The sequence below is a fragment of the Danaus plexippus genome, chromosome 8 (assembly GCF_018135715.1).
Source record: "Danaus plexippus chromosome 8, MEX_DaPlex, whole genome shotgun sequence".
In the NCBI taxonomy this organism is placed as follows: domain Eukaryota; kingdom Metazoa; phylum Arthropoda; class Insecta; order Lepidoptera; family Nymphalidae; genus Danaus; species Danaus plexippus.
Genome location: NC_083542.1, coordinates 3,145,021 through 3,168,167, shown reverse-complemented (window position 1 = coordinate 3,168,167; position 23,147 = coordinate 3,145,021). Strand labels below are relative to the sequence as shown.

Here is a 23,147-nt window from a genome sequence, read left to right as displayed (position 1 = left end):
AGGGGGAGGGGGGGGGGTAAAGGAGGTAATATTTTTATAAATTTTAATTAAAATAACTAAAAATTAAAAAATTAAAAATAACAAAGAGATTAATCTCAAAATTTAAATGTACAAAACATGAAACAACTCAAAATATGTACTATTTTAAATAAAATAAGGTATTCTGTCAAAAATAAATTTAATCAGACTGTCTTTAAGAACTTAATATCTAAAAAATACTCTGTTGTCATTAAGTATAAAATATAGACAGTCTCAGTATAGAAAAAATAGACGTAACTAGGTAGGTATGAAATAAAATATATATATTTTAATGGTTTATTCTTTAGCAGTTAAACAGTTGGTTGATTTATTTATTTTTCTTTAAATACTCTTTAAAGACGCTGATTGTATCTAAATAATGTTGATATGTACATAATATTCACTGATAAGTCATGAAACAGCATATATTATATGTGTAAAACATTTTATAAGTTTTTAAATATAAGGTTTTATAGTACAGAGTAAACTATCAATGGGTTCGGGACGATTTTCTAAATATTTACATCACTAACTTATATATGTATAAACATTCACACGGTGGTTTTACGTAAGAAATAAGGGGTTTATAGTGAAACAGTTCATGTGGCCTTGTTTCACTCACAAAAAATACTGTTAGCAGTGTACTAATAAAATATTAAAAACTGTAAAATCTAGTTGTTGTGATCTAGATTAGTTTTGAAAGTCAATATTAAAGACAAATAGCAGTTAGAAATCATATTTAAAAGAGAGATAAGAAAATGAATCACATTCAACCAGCACGAGTTAGTGACAAAGCGGCTATCAAGCACAAACATCGACTATTGATTCTAGTTTATCTAATACAAACATAACATAAAGCAAAAGTTCCAATAGTACTGTATTATTATTACTCATTTCGAATATCGTATGAGGACATACTGAAAAAATAAATCGAAAATAATACCGTGCTATTTAAGCCATTAGTTGGCAGCAAAAACTACATTTTTCAACCCATAATTACCTTCTAATATTAGTGAGCATCATCTTTGGCCTGTCTGTCAAATTAAAAAAAAAAACAACAATGTGCTAAGTCATTTAAAAAAAAAGAAGGGATGGTGCCGGTATACGCCTCGAATTTTTGCTAATATGTGCCTAAATACAAACGTGATAAAGGTTATTATTAGCTGTGCATGCAAAATATAAACTCATCAATCATGACATATAATACAGTGCACAATTTTGCAATATAAATAAATCATTTGTAATCATATACAATTTTATAATTATTTGTAACTCTCTTAAAGGCAATAACATATTATAACTACATTTTATTTAATTACATAGTACAAAAATAGAATTATTTGGATGTAAATTAAACTAGAATGTTATATTTAGTAATTATTTCCCACTCTTTTCTTAAGAACACTGCTTCTTTAGTCTTTATTTTATTGCATACAATAATATTAACAAATATCATATATAAATAATAAACAATATTTTATTAAAGTTGTGAAAAAATTACTGGGTTATTGAGTTACTTTCAGCAAACTTTAGTTATAATAACGGTCAAAGTTTTATGAAAACGTCTAAAAACAAGCGTTTCCCGCCAATGTTCCAGCCTTGATAAGTCGAGTGCAATCTCTGTTTTATTTTCAACCCTCTATACAATAAAATACACTGTGTATTTCCTTGCTAAGCATGACAAGGAAAGCAATATCGTGTCATCTTCTCAGTATTATTGTTATATCTATCTCATTCTTTCCTTGATAATATAAAAGAGATGGTGAACAGGCTACTTGAAACCGTCTCTATCAACTTGAAAGTCTACTATTGCGTTAGTAAAGTTGTGAACGTGACGGGGGATTGTTGTCAATTTCGATACAATCACATCTGATTTGTTTGAAAACATTTTACGGCATCAGACTTAAATTATGATGGACGTTACATTATGAACCGTTAGTGATGTGTGTAGATTGAGTGTTAAAGACTTGTAAATACATATATCACAATGGGTTACGAGTCGGTGTTTTTAAGTATTGTTTTGGGTCTGATATGCCTTGCGGAGGCGGGAATGATTGGTGACCAGTGCGACTGGACCGGCAGGTATGTATTTACTATTTATTATTGTTTAAAATTAGAATACACAACTGAAATAAAAGTTAAAGCTTCGAAACGTCAATGTAAAACTTAATTCTTTTTGTATATGTTTTGCGTACATTCAATTGAGATGTTTATAAAAAGTAACATTATAAAATTAAAGGATGGCAATAAATTTGCATTAAGATTTTAGCTACTGTGTTTTTTAATTGGAAAAATAGACCTTATACGATCCAAAGCTTGTTGATCTGGTTTTTATGGCTCAAGTTTATTCAGTTTATTTTTTATATCGAGATGCGTAAATTATCAGATTTAAGAAGACTGTTGCCGTTCCGACATACAAACGACATGCATACTGGAATTTATTCTACAAGATATATGTTTAAAACATTGATATACCATTAAAACATCGCCTCAGGCATCTGAAACAGAATTTTTAATACAACATATTTAAAGTATTTGAATTTTAAAATAGGAACAGAAAAGTCACGGAATCACAGTAAAATGCTTGTAGCTGTTAAATTTGAATAATTCTGATGTATGTAATAATCAGTTCGATTTGAGTAAACGATCAAACCACTGCGAGAACAAGATAAAAAATGTTGAAAATTTCAAAACACACGATATCTGTTGTTTATGCAAATCGATTTTGGATTTATGTGAGTTATTTTCGGCGAAATGTATTGTGTTTAAATGATTTATAAATTTCGTGAATTCCATTATAAAATTCCTGTTAGATATAACAATCTCGTTTCTCGCTCGAGGCGAGTCCGTTTTGCAAGCGGTTTGTTAATATCGGTCTTCTCCACTGGCCTGAATCATTAATTTCAAATTGCTTTTGATTTATAACATTTTTTGCCGTTGAAATTCATTGCATATAGAATATATATATATTTTTAATAATAACTTCGTTAGTTCTAACGTCAGATTTAATTTGATTATTTATATAGATGTTATAAATGTAATGTTATTCTAATTATTGGAATATTTACAATTAATTTTATTGACACTTAATAAAAATAATTAAGCGTGTATATAAAATAAAAGTAATGTTTTTCGGATTAGAGTACGCGAATTTTTTATGATTTTAACTTCATAATCCCGACGTTTCGGTTGCTTTTCAGCAACCGTGATCACGGGCAGACGAGGTCACGGGATTATTTAGTTGACATATTAAAATATTCGCGTACTAATTTCGAAAAAAATAGTTTTATTAAAATGAATACTCGCGAAAGTCTTAGATCTCACTAAGTGTGTAAATAATTGATATTTTAATGCGATCCGGAAATGATAGGGTGATTACGGAACAAACCATTCGAGTAGGGTTTCCCCATTGATTCTCATTGGTTTTGGGGTGGCGTGGGAAGTCCATGTGAAAATAGTTCCCGCCAACCCCTTGTTTGAGCACACGTGACCCTATCGTTTGACTGGTCTTAATTACAATTGATAATAATATATGTATGACAAATCCGTAATGACCTTCACAAGTGAATGCCGAAATACATAATATTAAATAAACCTAACACTACATTGCTTAAACAACCTCGACCAGCATTCAGCCACGTGCAAACAGACAATTAACAAAAAGCTCTAATCACAATATTTCTAAAAGATAAAGCTAAGAGCATATCGATGAAAAGCGAATCTGGTGAGAATGTACCAGCATGATGTTGGCTCAAGTTCATGCGGAGTCCATACATTAATATTTATTAGGACGGAGGGGAGAGTGTTATTATAATATCCTCTATTAAGACCGCTTCGCACGATACACCACTGATTGATAAGTGACTTCCAATAGTTTTACTGCGTTTTTATTGTTCAATATAACACATCCTTTACGAACGTTGCTATAAAGCTGGCTATACACGACCAATAATAATTAACATTCGTATAATAAAAATAGTAATGAAATCTCTAACGAAGCTTATTTTAGACATATATTTACAAATATGTTGTTATATGTAATATGTAATTCGATTGAGGAGGAATTTCCATTGAAATATGTCTTATTAAATTGCCCATGCACTCATATTGTATCCCAGGATACAGCGGATGTGCGTAATGTCATTGCTTGTGTCATGCGAACAAAAAAAAAAAAAAACATTAAAGAGCTAATCAATTTAATGGACAAAACATTTCTTCGTCAGAATTTCACTGACAAAAGCGGCTTAATTTATAGACGTCCACAGAGCGTCGGTCGTGACAAATAAGATTTTTTTGTTGTCAGCCTAAATGTTACAGCCACGTACCATTCCGGCTTAAAATTAAGTGACTCAAAGATTTTTATCTAAACGATCGTACGCTTTTGTTAATGGAACAATAAGAATAGTTTGCTATTTCATTAAAAATATATTAACCGTACAGTCAACACGGATATGTTAATAGAAAACGCGTAAGTAACGTGTTCCTAACATGTGGGAACGCAATCTATGCTGACTTCACTCGCTTCTGGAATCATGTACAGTTAAAAAAAATATATTGATAAATCTGGTGATGTGAACATATTTTTTGCGGTTCCACTTCCCGGTGACCCACATTGAACATGACCGCTGGACGGATATTGCTATCTGCTTACTTTAAACATCACATGCTACACGACTCCATATGGTCTTTGGAAGGCTGCACCTCGATTCACTTCATCTGCTAATCATCCAGGAAATTTCCTAAATCAATACGAGTAACTTTCAACTTTGGAGTCCTGATGTATTCGTCATGGGATCGTTCCTACAGGACTCTTCACATAATATAAGCATGGGAACTAACCGAGCGCTCCACTAACAGCACATCCATCACGTGTTGTATGAAATCACTGTTATTTTTAAGCGACGATTGTTTTTATTCGCTCGCCAATTGGGGGCAATCAAAGACACGTGTTCCGTCCGACGATTCCCTTAAGGCCTCTATTCAGCTCAATGAAATCCAACTGATATCGAATTCTATCGAACTAAATGTATTGTAAACTATAATTACGTCAGTATTTATATGATATTAAGCTTTGTTACGATTTAAATCTTAGTCTTAATAACCGTCCGATAAAATACATTAGGTATTTAATGTTGGCTTGTTAGTAATAGCGTAAGTTCCCAAGGCACTTGATATACGCGGCCATAACGTTCTGTCTATCATATATATATTTTTATGATGTACTTGAAGTCCAATACCGGAGATAACACGTTTCGGTAAAACGTAATATAATCCAACGGGCCATATGTCCTCACACTTCAGACAGATTTACCATGTGTAGGAACTCATGATGTACGGACATTATAAACGATAAAAAAATGTTTTATATAAAGCAATAATCAATCAAGTCATTTGTAATTTATAACAATATCGGAACGTGCATTAGAAAGCTAGTTCTTCTTGATCAATAATAACTATCATGACCCAGTTTAAATTAAACAAATTACAACACACACGTCTCGTTTATATGAATTAATGGCTCGCTAGGTTTCATTCTTGTGGAAATATACGAAAATAATTACATTATTTCTTTATTGTATATGTAAATCTATATACATTTAAGTCATGACCGAAGGTTACGCAAGTAATGTCAAATCATTTAAAATTAATTGTTGCCAGCCCGTGAACGTTTGTTTTATGTTGTGAATCTGAATATCAGACTGGCCATTGTCTACCAAACAGACTCAACCGCTTCAATATCTCGATATAGCTCGATCTCATATATTAAACAAATTTTGGTTGAACTAAGAATTCTATGAATGAGACTAAATCAATTAACGCCCTGCTATTGTCGGACGTAGGTCAAATGAAGGCGTCCCTTGTACTCTTGTTTGTACATTCATAAAGCGTACTCTGCTAATTGCACGGAGCAGCTAGCAACACATCTTGGAATCGAAATCACAGATAATTTTGAAATTACTAATATTACGCACTGTATATCATACATCATATCGTATTTTTCATGATAATGATACGCTGACAATAATTTTATGACGTCATATTATATGGCGTGTTGTGAATAATTCATGAGATATCTGATCGCTTATTAGAGGATGTGGGGTCGTGAGCACGAGCTGCATTTTTAATGTCTCAAATCATCTCCGAGCATTTTTTTTTAAATTTATTATTCTATATATAGCCTTATCCTTTTTGACATGGAACTTATATATGTTAAAAAAAAAATGAAAAAATGAATCTATTTTTTTAAATATAAAAATTGCGAGTAGTTACGGTGGACTGTAATATGAAATACGTACGTGATAAGTTTGAACAACATAAAAAATATATCGACTTTTTTCTCAGTATAGAAACATAGCTTGGAGTATTGTCCGATAGTTTAATAATTTTTTTTCTTGTTATTATTTTTATTATCCCAGCTTGTGGAATTACTTTTTTGACATTAATGTAATGTTGGGCTCATATTGAAATTAAAATTTAATTCAGATAAAAAGCAACTAGAAGGTTGCAGGTTCGAGTTTGCTCATATTTAGCGTTTTTTGATTATATTTGTGTAATTTCAATAAAAAAATTGCCATTTTTTTTAATAACACGCCGAAGTTAATTATTAGGCTCATTAAAAATATTATTTCAAACTTCCTTGACAGCGGAAGATGTCTATGGGAGCTATTGTTTCTGATCACGTATCACGATATCCTGAGAGCGGTTTAAGTTAAAATCTATTGTCAGGACGCCATTAAATAATACATATAAATTATTCGTTACGCATCTCGGTGGTTGCTTCATTGGTTACTGAGAACCCGTCCTGGTGCACATACTATTTTTACAAGCTGTAACCTGACACCAAGCTATCCTCTACCTCTGGTGATCCATCATAAATCTTCCACTCACTTGGCAGATAACGTGAGCCTGTTAAATGATTACAAACATACCCACAAAGTGATTTTGAACGTAATGCAACTTGTATAATAGGTATTTTATGTCCATAGCCTTTTACAATCTGAATAGTCTAAAAAGAGGATCTCGGCGACGGTTGGTAATTTAAAAAAGAGGTCCGCGGTCATTCCATAACCGATTGCAAATGGCAGTCGCCCCGGGCTCCGCACCGCCGTTTATGGCCCTTTGAAATCTCGAACGTAAAAAATAAGTATGCAATGATTTCTTTAGCGATCGATTCCCTAGCTATAGTAATAAAAGTAAGCAAAGCAGACGCGACTCTTATAGCTGCTTAAATTAGTATCACAAAAAATTTACAAACGCTGGCTCCATAGGAATGTCAGAGTATAACGTGGGATAGCTTTTTGTGTTATCGGTGAAAGTTTGATTCCTATATAAGTCATCCCTATTGATTTAATACTTTAGATACTACCGTTTCTTATTTCCGATGGCTTTATATTTGAATATAAGTAGTTAAGTGTTCTTGACTATAAAAACCTCGTATTCAGGTAAAATATTAGTGCTCTCAGTATTTTACCTCTGGTTTTGTTTTTAATGAAGTCTTGACGTCTTGTATCCTCAATGATCTTAACAGTTCGAGATGAAACGGAACGAGTAACGACGAGGTAATAATACTAATATTACCTGGCTTTGTTTACGTTCAACGAAAATGACCATAGACAATAATAAACAATGGCGTTAGGTTTATCGGCGGGTTCGCTAGATTTGTTAAGATAAAAGCGACTCGCATTGTCTCTGGTTTGTTCTGATCTCGCTGACAATGGCGAAGGGCTTAACAGTACTCAAGTGGCACTTTTAGATAATATGCGGGTTATTTTATGAAATTGCTTCAATTTAGGCGAAAGAATATTCGAAAGAATTTAAGAGTCTTAAAGGTCATACGACAAATATTTTTTCGTTTTAAAACAATATAAGTCAAATATTTATTATTATCGATAGTACCTAATTAAATTCATTATGGTTTAAGTATTGGTGTTCCCTTTTTCCTTCACAGATGAATAATCTTCGCTTCCTTTCATCACGGAACATGTAATTGGTTTTCATGTTAAAACACTTAGTTCCAGTCGACCAGACGTTATACGATAGGACACGCCAGGCGACATTTGATACTGGGGAGCAATCAGTTTGGATGCTTTATCCATTTTAATATGGCATGCTAAGCATTTTTATTACACATTAAAAATAAAAATATCCGGCCTCGTATATTGTTACGGGAACTCGAACCTCTCGTTGCAATTAACAAACGGTTAATTTAATAACAATGTTATATGTAAACCATTCGCTAAATTAAAGTTTCCTGTTCAATTGATACATTTTCTATAGCGATGTAGATAATTTATGTGGACTATAAGTAGGAAGTAGGTTCGATAAAATAACGTATTGGGAGTTAATGCTACGGTTTACTTAAATTTCAGTTTTGGATGTTAGATTGGAAACGTCTGGATGATGGTCAGTTTTAAAGCAAATGGTGTTGATATTATTATTTTAATTGCCTCGGAGATAAAACTTGTTTTCAAGATAATTGCGATGTTCTAATGGACGGAGAGAAAAAAACAAAGATATTTCTGAATAAATATGATTTACACTTAAGCTTCAGACAGACTCATAGATCACGTAACGAACTGGTAGCGGTCACTGGATTTATTGGACCGGTCGCCTTTAAAATAAGAAAGCCACGATCATGCTTTTCACACCTCCGTATTTGATGTGCGTTTTAGCGATCACGCCCAGTGTGTACCCACCCTTAAAGTTCGCACCTCAAAACATATCGCCTCAGCGCTATGTAACTATTGGTGATGTTTGTAAAGGTGCTGTGCCGTGAACAAACATAAAGTATAGAAAGCTTTTTATTTACAGGCAGCTTAATATTGGAATATACAGACATCGTATACGTATACGTAATACAAGGTCCATTGTAATTGTCTTCAGGCCCGATCTGTTAGTCGTGATTCAACTCAGCATTGTTCGAGTGAAAGTGTGTGAGTTACAAGCGCGTTACGAAAAACCTATCGGTTATTGAGGACAGTTTTTTCGCCATACATGTTATAAAACGTCTCGTTATTTATCGATCGCAAATCATCGCACTATACAACAGTTTAAAATTATATATCTATATCATTTTAATGGACGCAAGTATAATGTTAACAAAAAATATAGGTATATGTCGTTGATAATTTTTATTTTTCTTGTACAATAAATTTTACGTAAAACTTATATAAAGGTACATCGTCTATAGAATCAGTCGTTTATGTTTCGGTATCCGAAGTTCACAATTATCAGATAAGCGTGTAAGCACGTAACAATGTCGTTGTAATGCAATCCACGTCATAAAATAATGTCTCCATTACGTCGACGGTGGAGCGAATCAAAATTGCATTACAAATGACTTTCGGTCACGGGTACAGGGATGCGAGGAAAAAAGATCACAATACCGAAGTACATACTCCGTGATTGATGACGCTTGGACTTCTCGGTTCTTACACGTCATTCATCAAATAAGATATATACGTACATCTTCATACGGAGTTCGGTAGAGTAAGTCGGTTTATTGCTGTTAGAATCCGCTAGAGTTAGTTGAACAGTTCGATGTCTGCTAGAGTACGTAAAATTAAGTTAGTTTATCGATGTGTTAAAGTGGGAGAGTAAGTGGGTTATGTAGTAGGCTGTTAGAGTAAGAAAGAGTGAGGTCGTTTTCTTTGTATATCTGTATGTAATGAGTAATGGCCAATGGTTTGCGTGCGGTGTAGGCGGGCTCCGACGGTCAGCTAACGAGATCTGTAAACAGTCTTCAGTACTGACACCAGATCTGTGTAAGCTGCGAACTTTATATACACAGTGAATTCCCAGTACGTTTCATTATCGGCTCCGTTGAGGCGTCATGTTTATATTCTGTAAGGTCTGACTTCTTCATATAACTGATATGGCTAAAATAAAGTACTATCGTTTTTGATGTATATATCGATTTGTCTGAGTGTATCATCTACAAGGTACGTATATAAAAATAAGCGATACGTTTTTTGTTTCTCGAAATTTACAATTAAATGAAGACGATCATAAAATTATTTTATTAGTGTTGTACAAAACAGTTTATTATTTCTGATTTATCGATAAAGTTGATAATCATGTTAACTATTCCCTCTAATTTACGCGGAGTCAATCACGCCTCACCATAAGCAGGTCTTACATAAACACGCCATAAGTTAGTTTATATGGATACACAAAAACTATTTCTGTGTTGAATAATATCTGACTATAAGAAAAATAAACATGACTGTTTGAATAGGATCGTCGTTGTGGGCGCGAATTTTTAATATTTTATTTTGATCTCACAACAATAGCCTGTTGCGGTGCCCATTGTTGCGGCTTGGCGGTCTCTAAACAAGTCCACGTACGAACGCCTCGATAAAACATAGATTCAGATTTTATACGATATAAATATTTATACATCTACAAGATTCGTAACGGTCCCTCTCAATGATAATAAGAAATATATAATGATTTATTCTCTTCAAATTTATATATCTGAATTGTATAAAATATAAGCGAAGAAAGATTATTATGTTGCAGTCTTCATTAAACATTTCTATACAAAACTAGAAATTCAACATTTGCCTGTTAATGTTTTGAACTGCAACTTGTAATAGGATATTGTTTGGAGAGCACTCCGTCCGCGGCGTCCAGAAACGCCTCCAGTTATTTCAACTTAACATTTATAATAGATAATATTTTTATTCGTCGGCGCCATAGCGTATTCACGTGTGATTTGTTAATTTCTTTAATAGTTTGATGATTCGAAAGCATTGATGTGATGGACGTCGCATAAATTAAACCCGTTATGATAATAGCTTCACGGATTTTATATATTTTTTTTTTTAATTTGTTTAACAAAATGAACGGAGATTTAAACGTTTTAAGTTATTTTTATAATCTGTTTTGATCAACAATTAGAATATGTTTCGATCTTAATTGTTTTTGTTGATTGAACGTTCCAATTTCCTAATTGGAGGCTAATCAAAGTATATATGGGCATGTCTTATATGTTATCCTAATTACTGGCACACTAATTACCCGTAATTATTACGATATTATTGATTTTCAACGGATAAAATGCCGCTCTAACGTATTATTGTTCCGTCGCGTCGGACAAAAACCAGGTTAGTCTCGATCATTTTATTGTCCCTGGATGTTCGTCTCGTCTGTTTTAAGGACATCGGTATTCGTAACACCCTAATTGGACCTTCGGTTTCGTTTGAATATATTCAAATGGTACAATCATTAAAATTCTAATCATAAGTCCATAAAAAAAACGTTGTTCTTATACGAAAATAAACAATGCTTGCTTATTAGATTGTATTTAAACCGATGCAATCTACAAAACACGTGCAAGACTTACATAAACCAAGTATAAAATCTATAAATAATCAATATCTGTTGATAAACTCAAGGGATATATCAGTTCAAAGCGCTTTAATCCTTTCGAATTGCAACAAGGTCCCCATTCTAAATACAGTGAAATATACAGACTCATTTATATGAAAGTAACTGTACAGACTCGGTATATATTACGTCGATTGTTATTTAAAGCAGGCGTTCAGCGAGAGAATTAGATGTAATGATTCCGCTAAGCCGAATGCTGCAGTGCGGTCGGCGCGTGCCACAAGGTCGGTCAACCATCTACGTCGACTGTACTCGCTCGAGACTCGCTCTATAAGGAACTAAGCTTACATAGTTATAAATCTATAACGCGATCCGTCTCGTCATCATTACTCGATAATCGATAGCTCGCCGTATTTCAATCAATCTGAACATTCCTATAATATCATTGAAATTGCAGCTACAAAAACTAACTTCATCTTATACGGTTTGTAATTTAAATGTATTTGATTACGACAGAATGAATGCAACTCAAAACAGTCACATTCAAATATGGATTAAACTAATGGTGTACGTTCAAATTATTTATTCGCCTCCTTTCCATATTAGTTTTTCTTAGTATCGAGATGTTTTGCGTCGAGGTATTCGGGGTATTGGCGAGAGCCCGGGGCGGCGTCTGTCTCAGAGGTCCGCTAAATAATAACAAGCATGTATCTACATGTGGTCCCAGAGAGCATAAATCGTCCGCAGCCGCCGGGCACGAGGCACGCAATCTCAATACGGAAAATGTATAGTTATAAGACTAGACCCGCTCTACTTATAAGAATATGCCCGCTATTGTTACTATACAGCTTACCACGACTTGTACATTATATGCATTAATACGCTTTTGATATCTCCTAACACACACATACTGACTAATGAATTAAATTTATTTTACTTACTCAAAGTTCTTCGTTATTGTAATAGTAACTGACTGGTTTTATTTTAATTCCAATATAAGACTGAAGCGGAAACACTTTTTTAATGTATCGTGTAATAAGGTTAATAATATGCGAGTTTGAAGATGAGCTATATAATGTTTTATAACAACTAACTGATGATGCTAAAGACATTACTTTGATATACTAAAATATAAGTAGAAACAAAAAATATGGGTAATACATTGTTTTATACGAAATGTAATTTGGTCACGACTGTACCATTATTGGAGACAGTTTTTCTAAATAATAGGCGGGCGTTGCATCACGAGCTATCTCCTCTCGGTTTATTTAATTGGAAAAGAAACGTTTGTAACGCAATACAAGATTATATCAATGAGACTTGATTTATTATATTAAATGATTATAGTTCAATGTTTTATTTAAATACGACGATAATAGTTAGCTAGTGTTCCGCACATTATGTTCTCACACGATCTACTCATGTGAACAACTGATGCGGGTTACAGTCCTTTGTTGTATGTACAAACGAATATATAGCTGATTTATAAGATAATATTTTATAAGAATTAACGTCTCAAATTATAGAAAAATATTATAATCATTTCCATTGTGAATGAGTTCGATCAATATTCTGAGTTATGAGTTCTCGATAAAAATTTCAATTAATTACAGGAAAAATAGTATGTCAATGGTTTTACGATAGAATACGTAAGCACTAATAGTTTCTCGTGACACGAGTTATAATGACGGTGAACTATCTATATATGTACGAATTTTTCTCAGCGACTGTTTACTTTCTATAGATATGTTTTGGGAATGTAAATATTTATAGATACGTCCATCTAAACTGATATAACCATCTTGATAGCATACAATTCATCGGATTATTTACAGAATGTCATTTATCTGTCATTATATAGAACGTGTGATCGTTTGACATACGTTAAGTACAGATTGGGAAAACCACTCCAAGGTACATGTATACCTTCCCTTATAAAATGTCCAGTGTTTGAAATTTGAGTATATTATTGATATATAAGGAAATATTAATTTTCTAATAATTAATTCATTAATATAAGTAACTCGCTCCAGAATTTTTATTGAAATATGGTGTAGGTAATCAATATGATATCAAATTTTTATGGGTTCGTAGTGTGTAGGTAATTTGTTATACCCTCTAGCGACACGTGAGAGATTTCTATATTTTCGCGAATATCTAAAACGTCTTATCAATTTTTTTCCCATGACACTTGAACAGGATTGAGTTTAAATATTTGTTCGTGTAATAAACTTACCTGCTGATATTATAAATGAGAAAGTTTATGAAAATGCTCTCACGTTTTTCGCTCATTCACGCTAAAACTGCCGCCCGTATTTTAATTACAGTTCACAATAATGTATCTTATATATCAGCTATAATTTCTCCTGGAATTCTGCGTAGTTCAACCGGGATTAAGGCACAAGTTTGTATTGTATTGTCATGTGGCACAGAGTATATATATAACTGACAGTTAGTTATCATATCTATTATTTTAAAACACTTTATAAACGCCTCTTAAAGCCCGATGTCCCCGCGGACGGTGTCGCGCGCAAAAACTAGTGTCCATAGAATTGTATACATTTAATGCGGTAAATAGCTTCATAATAACATACATAACAGCCACTGAAATTATATCTAAGTGTCTTCCGCGAACCGCTTGACGACGCTCGATGCTTATTTTGTTAAAGCTCATGAATTCCGACATAATAAAAGTGACATTTATATGAAAGAGTATTTCTTAAACTGTCCGCAATCAACGCGGAACGTACTAAATGAACTGTTTTTGTTCATAACTCCTTAGATCCGTGAGGTTAATGCCGCATACTTGGTTTTAACGTTATTAAATGAAAGCAACGTTAATTTCAGCGGCAGCCAGTGCGGTGTCTCCGGCTAATGGCGTATATTTTTTTATTACCTCACCTCGCCTCATTGGCGGGCTTATTTTGTTAAATATTATTTATTTATTTCTGTCAACACGCTACATGTGTGGGTGGCGCCGCTCAATTCTCCGCATATGTTCAAAGAATTATATATAAAAAAAATATATTCCTCGACATCACCGAATACAAAAAGTAATTTATTGTATGTCGAATTAAATTATTTTAGAATGGGACGTTTTAAGTGGGCTGTGTGTGTGTGTGTGTGTGTGTGTGTGCGTGCGTGTGTGTGTGTGTGTGTGCGGATTCTTTTCATATATTATAAGTGTCAGTAAAAGAATTATTCCGAAGTACGGGAATACTGAAATTGGGCGCGAAAATATATTTCTACTAATATAAATACACGGTTTCCTAACTCATAACTGGGAAGCATCTAGTATGACTTGTGAGTAATTTTATAACGAATGTAACTGATTGTTGATTAATAAGGAGTTAGTAATTCACTGCTTTATAAGACGCTGAGTGTTGCAGGTGTTTAAAACGATTGATAATTTCGTCACCAGTAAAAAATGCGATGGGAATAAGTAAACAATGAACGTGTGGATATAGTAAGTAAGTTATACAAAGAGCCTTTGTTATTATAGAGGTAATTTTTTTTTATTGCGAGATATTCCGCATATAAAATGTATTTGTACTGTGAGGTGTTATATTGTGATGTAGTATTCGCTGGCCGCTGACAGAGGGTCGCCCACGAGAGCACGGGCTGCTTCCATTATGCAATCAGGACGAATCATCACTTACAATTACAGACGCACACAAGTACACACTACACACACATACACAACATATAATATATATAAACTAAACGTTGTTCATTATATATGCATGAATTTTTTTTTTGTTTAAATATGAAAAATAACCAGTTTTATAAACATACAAAAGATACATACACGTGTTTATACCTACGTGTATATTAATACATTGAATATATTTTTATACAGAAGTAAATTATAGAACATTGAAATGTTTTATAGTACCTAGCATCTGATTAAGGTATTGTGGCGGACAAAGCGACGCACGTGCGCCGATAGGACTTGCCACCAAGATACCAAGGTCCACCTCCACAAGGCTAGAACTACCAACATTGTCTCTCAATAAACTGGCCGTTCTCATTGTTGATCGGCTCTAAATGTGCCCTAAATAGAGTCACTGACCTAACTTATACATTTTATAATCGCTATATATTTCTTATAAAATTAGAATATAGTTACGACTCCAAATATCTTTACTTAAAATTAAATGAGTGTAAACTAATCGTCTCTATGAAAAAGCAAACTTCCCTCAAAAATCCTCTGAATTATTACGTCATTAAACTATAACAAAAAAAAAACTCATTATATTAAACAAGAAGTAACAAATATATAGCGTGGTTATGTATAATAAACAAGGTCCGAGCTTTTTGTGTGGGTGACTCAAGTATCGATAAATCACTGGGCGAGGTTCTGTAAGGGACACGATACTTGAAAGTGTAACACTCACAATACACTGCTGAACAAAACGTAGGTACATACACGATACGACTTGTACCCGCTCTTAAAGTTTGCAATAGATTTTATCGAACCAGCGCGGTTTGCTCTCGTTTAGACCGTTGGCGTTCCATTAATATTATCATTTGGATTATTCAAAACAGGTTCTAGCTTAGGTAAGCTGAGTCGGAGCAGAAAGTTCTATGTGTAGGTACAAACGGTTCTGTTCTAGGAAGTAATTTAGTGAATTACACAAGATTCGAAGTTTAAATTAGGTTTCCGCTAGCACCGATGTCTTATATGATTTTGAGAAGTCAGTTAACTAATATAGGTGTTTTAAAATTGATATTTTCAATAGCATAAGGACATTAAGAGCAGTGAAATGTAACAAAGGCGGGTATAGATGATATCGGCTGTAGAAATGCTACTGCGTGGCGCGTGGGCATAGCGGGCGTGGTTCACGTGCTATACTCAGGGCTGACAACTGACGTGCATACATACACGACATTGACTTACGTTACCAATATTATATGTATAATAAAAAAAAAAATAAATTTAATGACAAGAAATATTTTTTGTAAACATTTAATTTAGTAATATCACAGTTTATTGCAAATATTTAATTGATTTCTTCGATAACTTTTTTTTTCGATCTGCAAGTCCGTCTCGATTATTCCGTTTTTATTTTAAACGTTTTTAGTAAAATAATATATGTGCCTGTAAAAAATTTCGTAAACGTTTGAAGGGATAAGTAACATGAAAATCATAACATAAACAGTAAAGGTATTCTATTTAAATATAAATATATAAGTAAGTAAGTTATGTTTAATTTATAACATTGAGTTAATTATTCAGAGGGACATCCCTGTTTTAGATCTCGGTTGAATGTACGACTTATTGTTATCTCACTTCAGGTTTTGACAAGAATCGTGTTCCTAGAAGACGTCGAGTTCCTAGAAGTCGTACGATGATAAAATTATTGACACCCCAAAGAACATCACTGGCTCACAATTAACCGATCGCTCGTTTAAATATATTATCGATATTATAACCGATGTAGCTTCTAGTTATCGAATTAACATAGCCGTATCGATTATAATGAATTGAACGAATAAATTTCAAATAACAAAAGAATGGTCGCAAATACTTAAAAATATTATTAATTAATTTAAAAATGGAATTTTTTATTGATCGCTCTTTGTTACGTTAACGGCTGTTTTTTTCCTTAGTTTATATTCTATACTCTATGACAATACATTTAGAGTTCATTTTATTAATGATATTCTCGTTCCTTTTCGAAATAACAAAAGTATTGTAAAAACCCAGACGTTGTAAAACTGTAGTTTATATATATGATTGTGTTTCAATTTTTAGTTTTTTTTTATTATTATGTTCGAACAAGATTTTAATGTACATTTTTTTTCAAATCAACGTCCCGGAGGCAGCAACGTATTCAGACTTAGTGTGCTATCAAGCCATTTGTTGTGTAACAGCGCGGTATTGTCTTTCGTTTTACGGCGACGTCAAGGCGACATACATTATAAGAAACATTATTGTACCCGTGTATAAATTTTTTTTTAGTTCTTTATTTTATAGAAGTTCGATGTTTCGTTTTTCTATGTTCTTTCTTTGTTTCTATCTTATGAATATGTTAATGCTGTTTGTTGTCGCAGATATTTTATTGTTCCACGAGCTCGTCCCAGCCTCGATGTTGGCTGTTTTCAGATGCTTTAGTCATTTAGCATCACGCTGCACGTTCAGTATTCAGCGCTCGTTGTGTTGGTTAACAACAAAAAAATTAAATATTTTTCTAACACGGAGCGACGTGGCATCGACACCCTCATATTTCGTTTGACAAAAAATGTCCCTGTGTTTAATATTTTTTTTGTGTGTGTTAGTTTTTCTCTTATTTGTTTTAGCACGTAGATAGCGCTCTCGACTGTGCCAGGGTTAGACATTCATTCATTCAAATTAACTTCTATTGTTATAACCAAGTATTAATGTTAAGAGTTTTGATACAATAAAAATCATAATATAAATAACTTTATGTGGGTATGTGACAAATTCGAAGCTGATTTAGGAATCTTCGGGCCTCCATTAACGGACGCGACATCAGAATTCATAAAACCTTTTTTGTATATTTGAATATGTAATGAGCGCTACATCAATGCCGTTCCGAGAACAATCAATATCAAACCGTCGACCGTACATTATTATTTAAAATAATCGCTCGCTAAAACTAAGATAAAATGTACATAAAAACTACTTCATTACTGTATAAGGCGGTATGCATCTGAGTACGTATTACACAACCATCTAGGATGCTGGAGAGGTTGACAACCCGAGGCAACCCTTGTTCACGTGTGCTTCACAAACCATAAGAAAGATAAAAACCAAAAATATTATATTACCAGAATATTTTGCTCATGTACAATTTGTATATAATTATGAATTGGAACTATAGCATAGTGAGTGAATTGAAACAAACTGTATAATTCATAATGATAAATTTATTATAAAAAAAATCTCAATATTCCGGTAATAAAACCGTCATTAGCTTGATTCGTTGAAAAAAGCACGAAGAGCTTTATCCTACGGCGACCAGTTTTTGTTGGGGACCATAGCATTATAAGTGTGCGTATATCACGAGATTCAGTCCATTAGGGTGGATTAAGGAAGCCCTCGGATGACGTACAAGTTGTGAGGATGTGACGCTCGCATTATAAAAATAACTCGGAGACGGCATGATTATTATTTATGATAATAAACGATCTTTAATGTGTTTTATTTGTTACTTCTCAACTCCTTTATTCGACGCTTTAAAGTCAAAGATGTAAAATTAAAAAGGGACGAGATGCGTTTTATTTTGAAGCCACGAAAAAACTGTTAATTAATTATGTTTGGTCTCAAAGAAGGTAATATTAAATATATGCAAACAGCCGGTGCACTGAACGACTCACAATCGCGTCCCTTAAGTGAATCTGGACAACATCCTGCTCTGCCTTTCTTTGTAAATTGAATATTCTCCATACTTATACATTTACAATGCCATATAAATCGAAGCGACCGAGCCTGTACATGACCAATAAAGAGGCGTGAGGTCCCATACAATGCACTTTACATAAAAGCTTGGTGTTTTTTTATTTCCGTCGCGTCAATGCATGTCGAAGTGTGCGCGTTATCTGTTATGGTCGCTGCAAGTCGTATATCAGCTTTGTGTTCTAAGACCGTGGGCAGGTCGTGGGCGCTACTCCAGAAATGTTAGCCCACGTGGCCAGATATTAGATAGTTCGAAATTGGCTCGGAACTGGTTTATAGGAGCAGACAGAGATTGCAACAACGCCGTGTCGCGTGCCGTTATTTGAGCTCGCGGCGAACTTTCCTCCTTATCTTAAATCTCGTCATGATTTACTCTGCGATGAGTTTGTGTTTCTATATTTGTAAACAGGTTCTACGTTAGTGTCGCCGGCGACCGCTCTTGTGGCGTATATTTTTTCTCGCTTCACAGCTTTTTTTTATTTTTCGTCTCTAAAGGATCTTGATTATTCTGGAAATTCTATGTTTTAATAACAACAGATTCGTGTTATATGACCATAAATTTAATTTTTTAAAAAGCAATCGTTTATAAAAGTCACGTATTGTCTGTAGCGGGTTGTCATCGAGCGACGAGCGGGGCGTCACGCCGGTATACCTGAGGTGTCGGGAGGGGTCTGTGTCGTGGCTGTACCCGCGTGGAGCTCTCAGACTGCTCTTCAAGCCGCCGCTACCTACTGGAGAGAAAGACTTCAAAGTCTGCGTCCGAGTGATCCGCAGACCAGACCCACCAGATCTGTTTTATTCGCTTAATCAGAATAATACAGGTAAGGACATGAAATTTTAGTATGTTTTATTTTATGTATGACATTTATGTTATAATATATTACGTTACTTCATAGAAGTCGCTGAACGTTTCCCGGCACGTATCTTCGTGGAAGGTGTCCGCCGTCTAGTTCCTCTCTACGCGCCTGATGACGGTGATGTACGGGAACTGAGATGTTTCCGCAGCAGACACGGTCAGGCTGCATTATACGTGGAAGCTGAACCCGAGGAAGGACCAAGAAGAAGGGTTGCCACATTCAGATACGAGGCCAGATCGTTGGAAAGGCGGCACTACGACCCCGCCGCCGCGGACTGCCGGCCCTGTTCAGAAGCTGAGCTAGAACTGGCCTTCTGCACCAGCGATCTCGGTGAGTACACATCACAAGCAAATGTCTGTTTACTTAGTACGAGTAAAAACCATCAATGATGAGCCGCTAATGACATGAGAGTTAATGTGGACCCCAACTTGTTTCTTCGCTCCATAACTTCTTGTGTTCGTCAGGTTGTAATGATTGTAACGGTTACAAGAGCTGGCTCCAGTTCGTAATCACGATGGACGTCTATCCATCATTTTATCAACAATTGTGGAGAGAACAAACAAAATTGTAACTAACAACGTGCATATGAAATTCAACCAACTATGACCGGTTATTATTGTGACGGAATTGTAAATGAAATAGAATTTAAACATTAACGCTGAGTTCGTAACGTCTTAGGTTTAAGGAAGTTGTTGCGCGTGTACGATAGATTGATAGGAATCGATTTAGCCATACTGAGGAGGCCGTATGAGGAGTTGGCACCGTATAGAGCACGCGACTCCGCGGGATATGGCATACATGTTTTTATCATCAACGCATTATCCACAGCGGTGGTCGCGTTTATTGAAATTCAAAAAATTTAAATTGCAATTCAAAATGTATGTTTGTTCGTAATTTTTTATGTTTTGTTAAATTTATTCTAATACAAAGTTAACTCTTTATGTTACTGTATTAGGGTTTACAAACGTTTATTCTTATTGGACAGTATTTTTATTATTCCAGCTAGTCCAAATTAAATATTTTAAAATTATATTTAATATCATATTAAAAATTTACAAACGTTTCGCAATACCTCGAAATACGTTTTTAGAGAGACTTGAATAAGGTACTATAAATTTTTCTCGTTATTCAGAGTGAAGTGAAGCCAAGCCCGTGTAATTACCTCTCGGGGCGGGGTCGACGACCTTATTCACTTATCTATTAACAAAAGTGTTGTAAAAGGTGTAGGTGTCTCAGCGGCAGAGAGCTCTTATAAGAGAGATAACACAAGATAAAAATATTCCGCGTAAAAGACGCTCAATATCTCGCGATCAATTAATACGGTCATCGTGGAGATCGCGCCCAATACCAATTAATCGCTTGATCGCTTGCAAATGAAATTTTTAATATATTTTTTCGTATTTTAATTATTTTATCGGCCGCGATGACGTCTGTGCTTTATGGATGTGTAATTTCAGAATTGCGTTTTTAGTGTTCATATAAAAACTAACTTTTTTATTATTTCTAACGATGTTGTTGTGGCCGCCGTTTATTAGTAGTTTTGAATCATGTTTCTCATTGCGTTAACTTTTTCTTTGTACTTTTAAATTACATATTAAAGTAGCATAAATTATGGTATATATTTATTTATATTTACTGTGTTTTTAAACAACAACTGTATATTGTTGTAGTATCTCGCGCTGTGATGGTTGGAAGTGAGCGTGTCTCGTTTCTGGATTCAACACAACTCACTTGGCGTCTCACGAAGCTGGTGCGGGCGACCGCCCCCGACATACGAACGGACGCACAAACAGATGACCTCAATGACTACTATAGGTGAGAGGCTTAAGCTATGTGAGGCTATTAATAAAAATACGTTATGGATCAATACTGGATACTTTATATTTATTCGTTTCCCGCATCTGACACTTGTCATTATGAACAGTGATGACGTCGATGTAATTTGATGATCAGAATTGCAGATTGCTGAACCTGCGTCAATAAAATATATTTATTATATATTATGATTTCACCGTCCGCAGTGTTTAATTACTTTATCTGTTTTTATTCTACTTTAAAATATACAAAGTCAATTAATAAATTATAAGTGAATTTAAAATTTTACAACTTGATTTCTTTGTCCATAGATATGATATAGACAATGTCGAAAACAGTATTGAACCAACACGAACACGCACCCGTCGGCGAGCACGCACTCGCGGACGCGTCCGCACGAGCGCGCACACACACACGCACGCACACACGCAGGTGCCGGACGCGTGTGGTGCGGCCACGGGGGAGGGGGAGTTCGTCGTGATGGCGAGGAGGCGACTCGGGCGACTCACGCTCGTGTGCGCGCCGAGACTGGAACAGTGGATGAAACTCGTACGCGACAGGAGAAAGGACGGAACCTCGCACTGCTCCTTGAAATATTGACGGACGCTACAAATGACACGGCTGTTCGGGTTCTAGACGTGTTAATATACACTGGTGCAGAACTAACCCTGTAAAGATCACCTCTTCATATTGCAACTTCGACTCATATGAAGCTGATATTTTATTAGTATTTTTAAATATATGGCTTAAATCATTCTATCTGAGGAAAATACTGTCAATGTCAACTATTAGGATTTCTATTGTGTCAATGTCAACGCTTCTTTGATTGTTTTAGTTGTCAATGTACATTTGACATTTGACATACGTCATCAATGTCAAATTTGCTATTGTTTTTTTTTAATTCTATGTCTTCATTCGCACTGGGATAGTTGAATATTTTGCCAATGTCAATGGATTAAGAAAATTATTTTTGATTATTGTGTACAGCTGACGTCACTTCTACAATTCCCTGACAGCCTGATGAAGTGTAATAAAATGTAAGAACCATAGTTCTCTTGTATATTGTAAGCTTGCCATATAGTGTGTAAAGATAATGTAATATAAAAGGTTTATATATTTATATAAATACAATATTAATAGGTAAATGTTAGTGTATAGAAAAATGTGGTCCGGAGTGCCAAAATCTTTAAGATCTTTTATATTAGGTCGTAAGGTTGATCTCAACTGTGTACATACATAATGTTTAATGCCATATATAACTGTCTCATAGCTACGTCGAGTTCAGAAGCGTTCCAGTATTCGCGTCTTCCTTAGATTGTAAATAAATAAAAAAAAATTATACGTAAAAAAATATAAAAGAATATATCTTTATTATATCCGAATGCTTGATCTTCCGTAAATAATATGTTATATGTAAAAAGCCCTATTATACAGATGAAAATTACAAGTAATATATTATATTGATTGTTTAATATTTAGTGAATAATTTTATATGTAATATATATAAGATCTTTATTGTCGATATGTGATATAGATTAACAACGAGAGTAGCCACGATGTATATACGAATGTTAAATGAATTTTAGTTTAGAGTGGAGATAACAGAACTGTGGAAAGAAATAAAACAACTACAAAACATTGAAGGTATTTTATATGAAGGACCCGTTTTGATTAAGTTGCATAAGATGAGTACGAGAGGTGAA

At 34.2% G+C, this 23,147-nt stretch overlaps 1 protein-coding gene across 2 annotated transcripts; it reads left to right on the top strand.

Annotated features, from left to right (window-relative positions):
• Positions 1 to 1,834: 1,834 nt before the first annotated feature.
• On the top strand, positions 1,835 to 23,082 carry LOC116775893 (meteorin-like protein). Of its 2 annotated transcripts, none has more exons than XM_032668923.2 (5): positions 1,835 to 2,100; positions 19,382 to 19,593; positions 19,669 to 19,959; positions 21,300 to 21,444; positions 21,756 to 23,082. In XM_032668923.2, the coding sequence occupies exons 1-5, from the start codon at positions 2,006 to 2,008 to the stop codon at positions 22,042 to 22,044; spliced, it is 1,032 nt and encodes a 343-aa protein (XP_032524814.1). In that variant the 5' UTR covers positions 1,835 to 2,005; the 3' UTR covers positions 22,045 to 23,082. The 2 variants fall into 2 exon arrangements, with proteins under 2 accessions (XP_032524814.1, XP_061377083.1); XM_061521099.1 differs by lacking the exon at positions 1,835 to 2,100 and adding an exon at positions 9,796 to 9,959.
• Positions 23,083 to 23,147: the final 65 nt, after the last annotated feature.

What these genes read in the sequence shown, in the direction of transcription:
- LOC116775893 (XM_032668923.2), top strand. Translation starts at nt 2,006, where the DNA reads ATGGGTTACGAGTCGGTGTTTTTAAGTATTGTTTTGGGTCTGATATGC. An exon ending in CAGTGCGACTGGACCGGCAG is followed by an intron (nt 2,101 to 19,381) that starts GTATGTATTTAC and finishes TATTGTCTGTAG; the next exon opens with CGGGTTGTCATCGAGCGACG. An exon ending in GCTTAATCAGAATAATACAG is followed by an intron (nt 19,594 to 19,668) that starts GTAAGGACATGA and finishes GTTACTTCATAG; the next exon opens with AAGTCGCTGAACGTTTCCCG.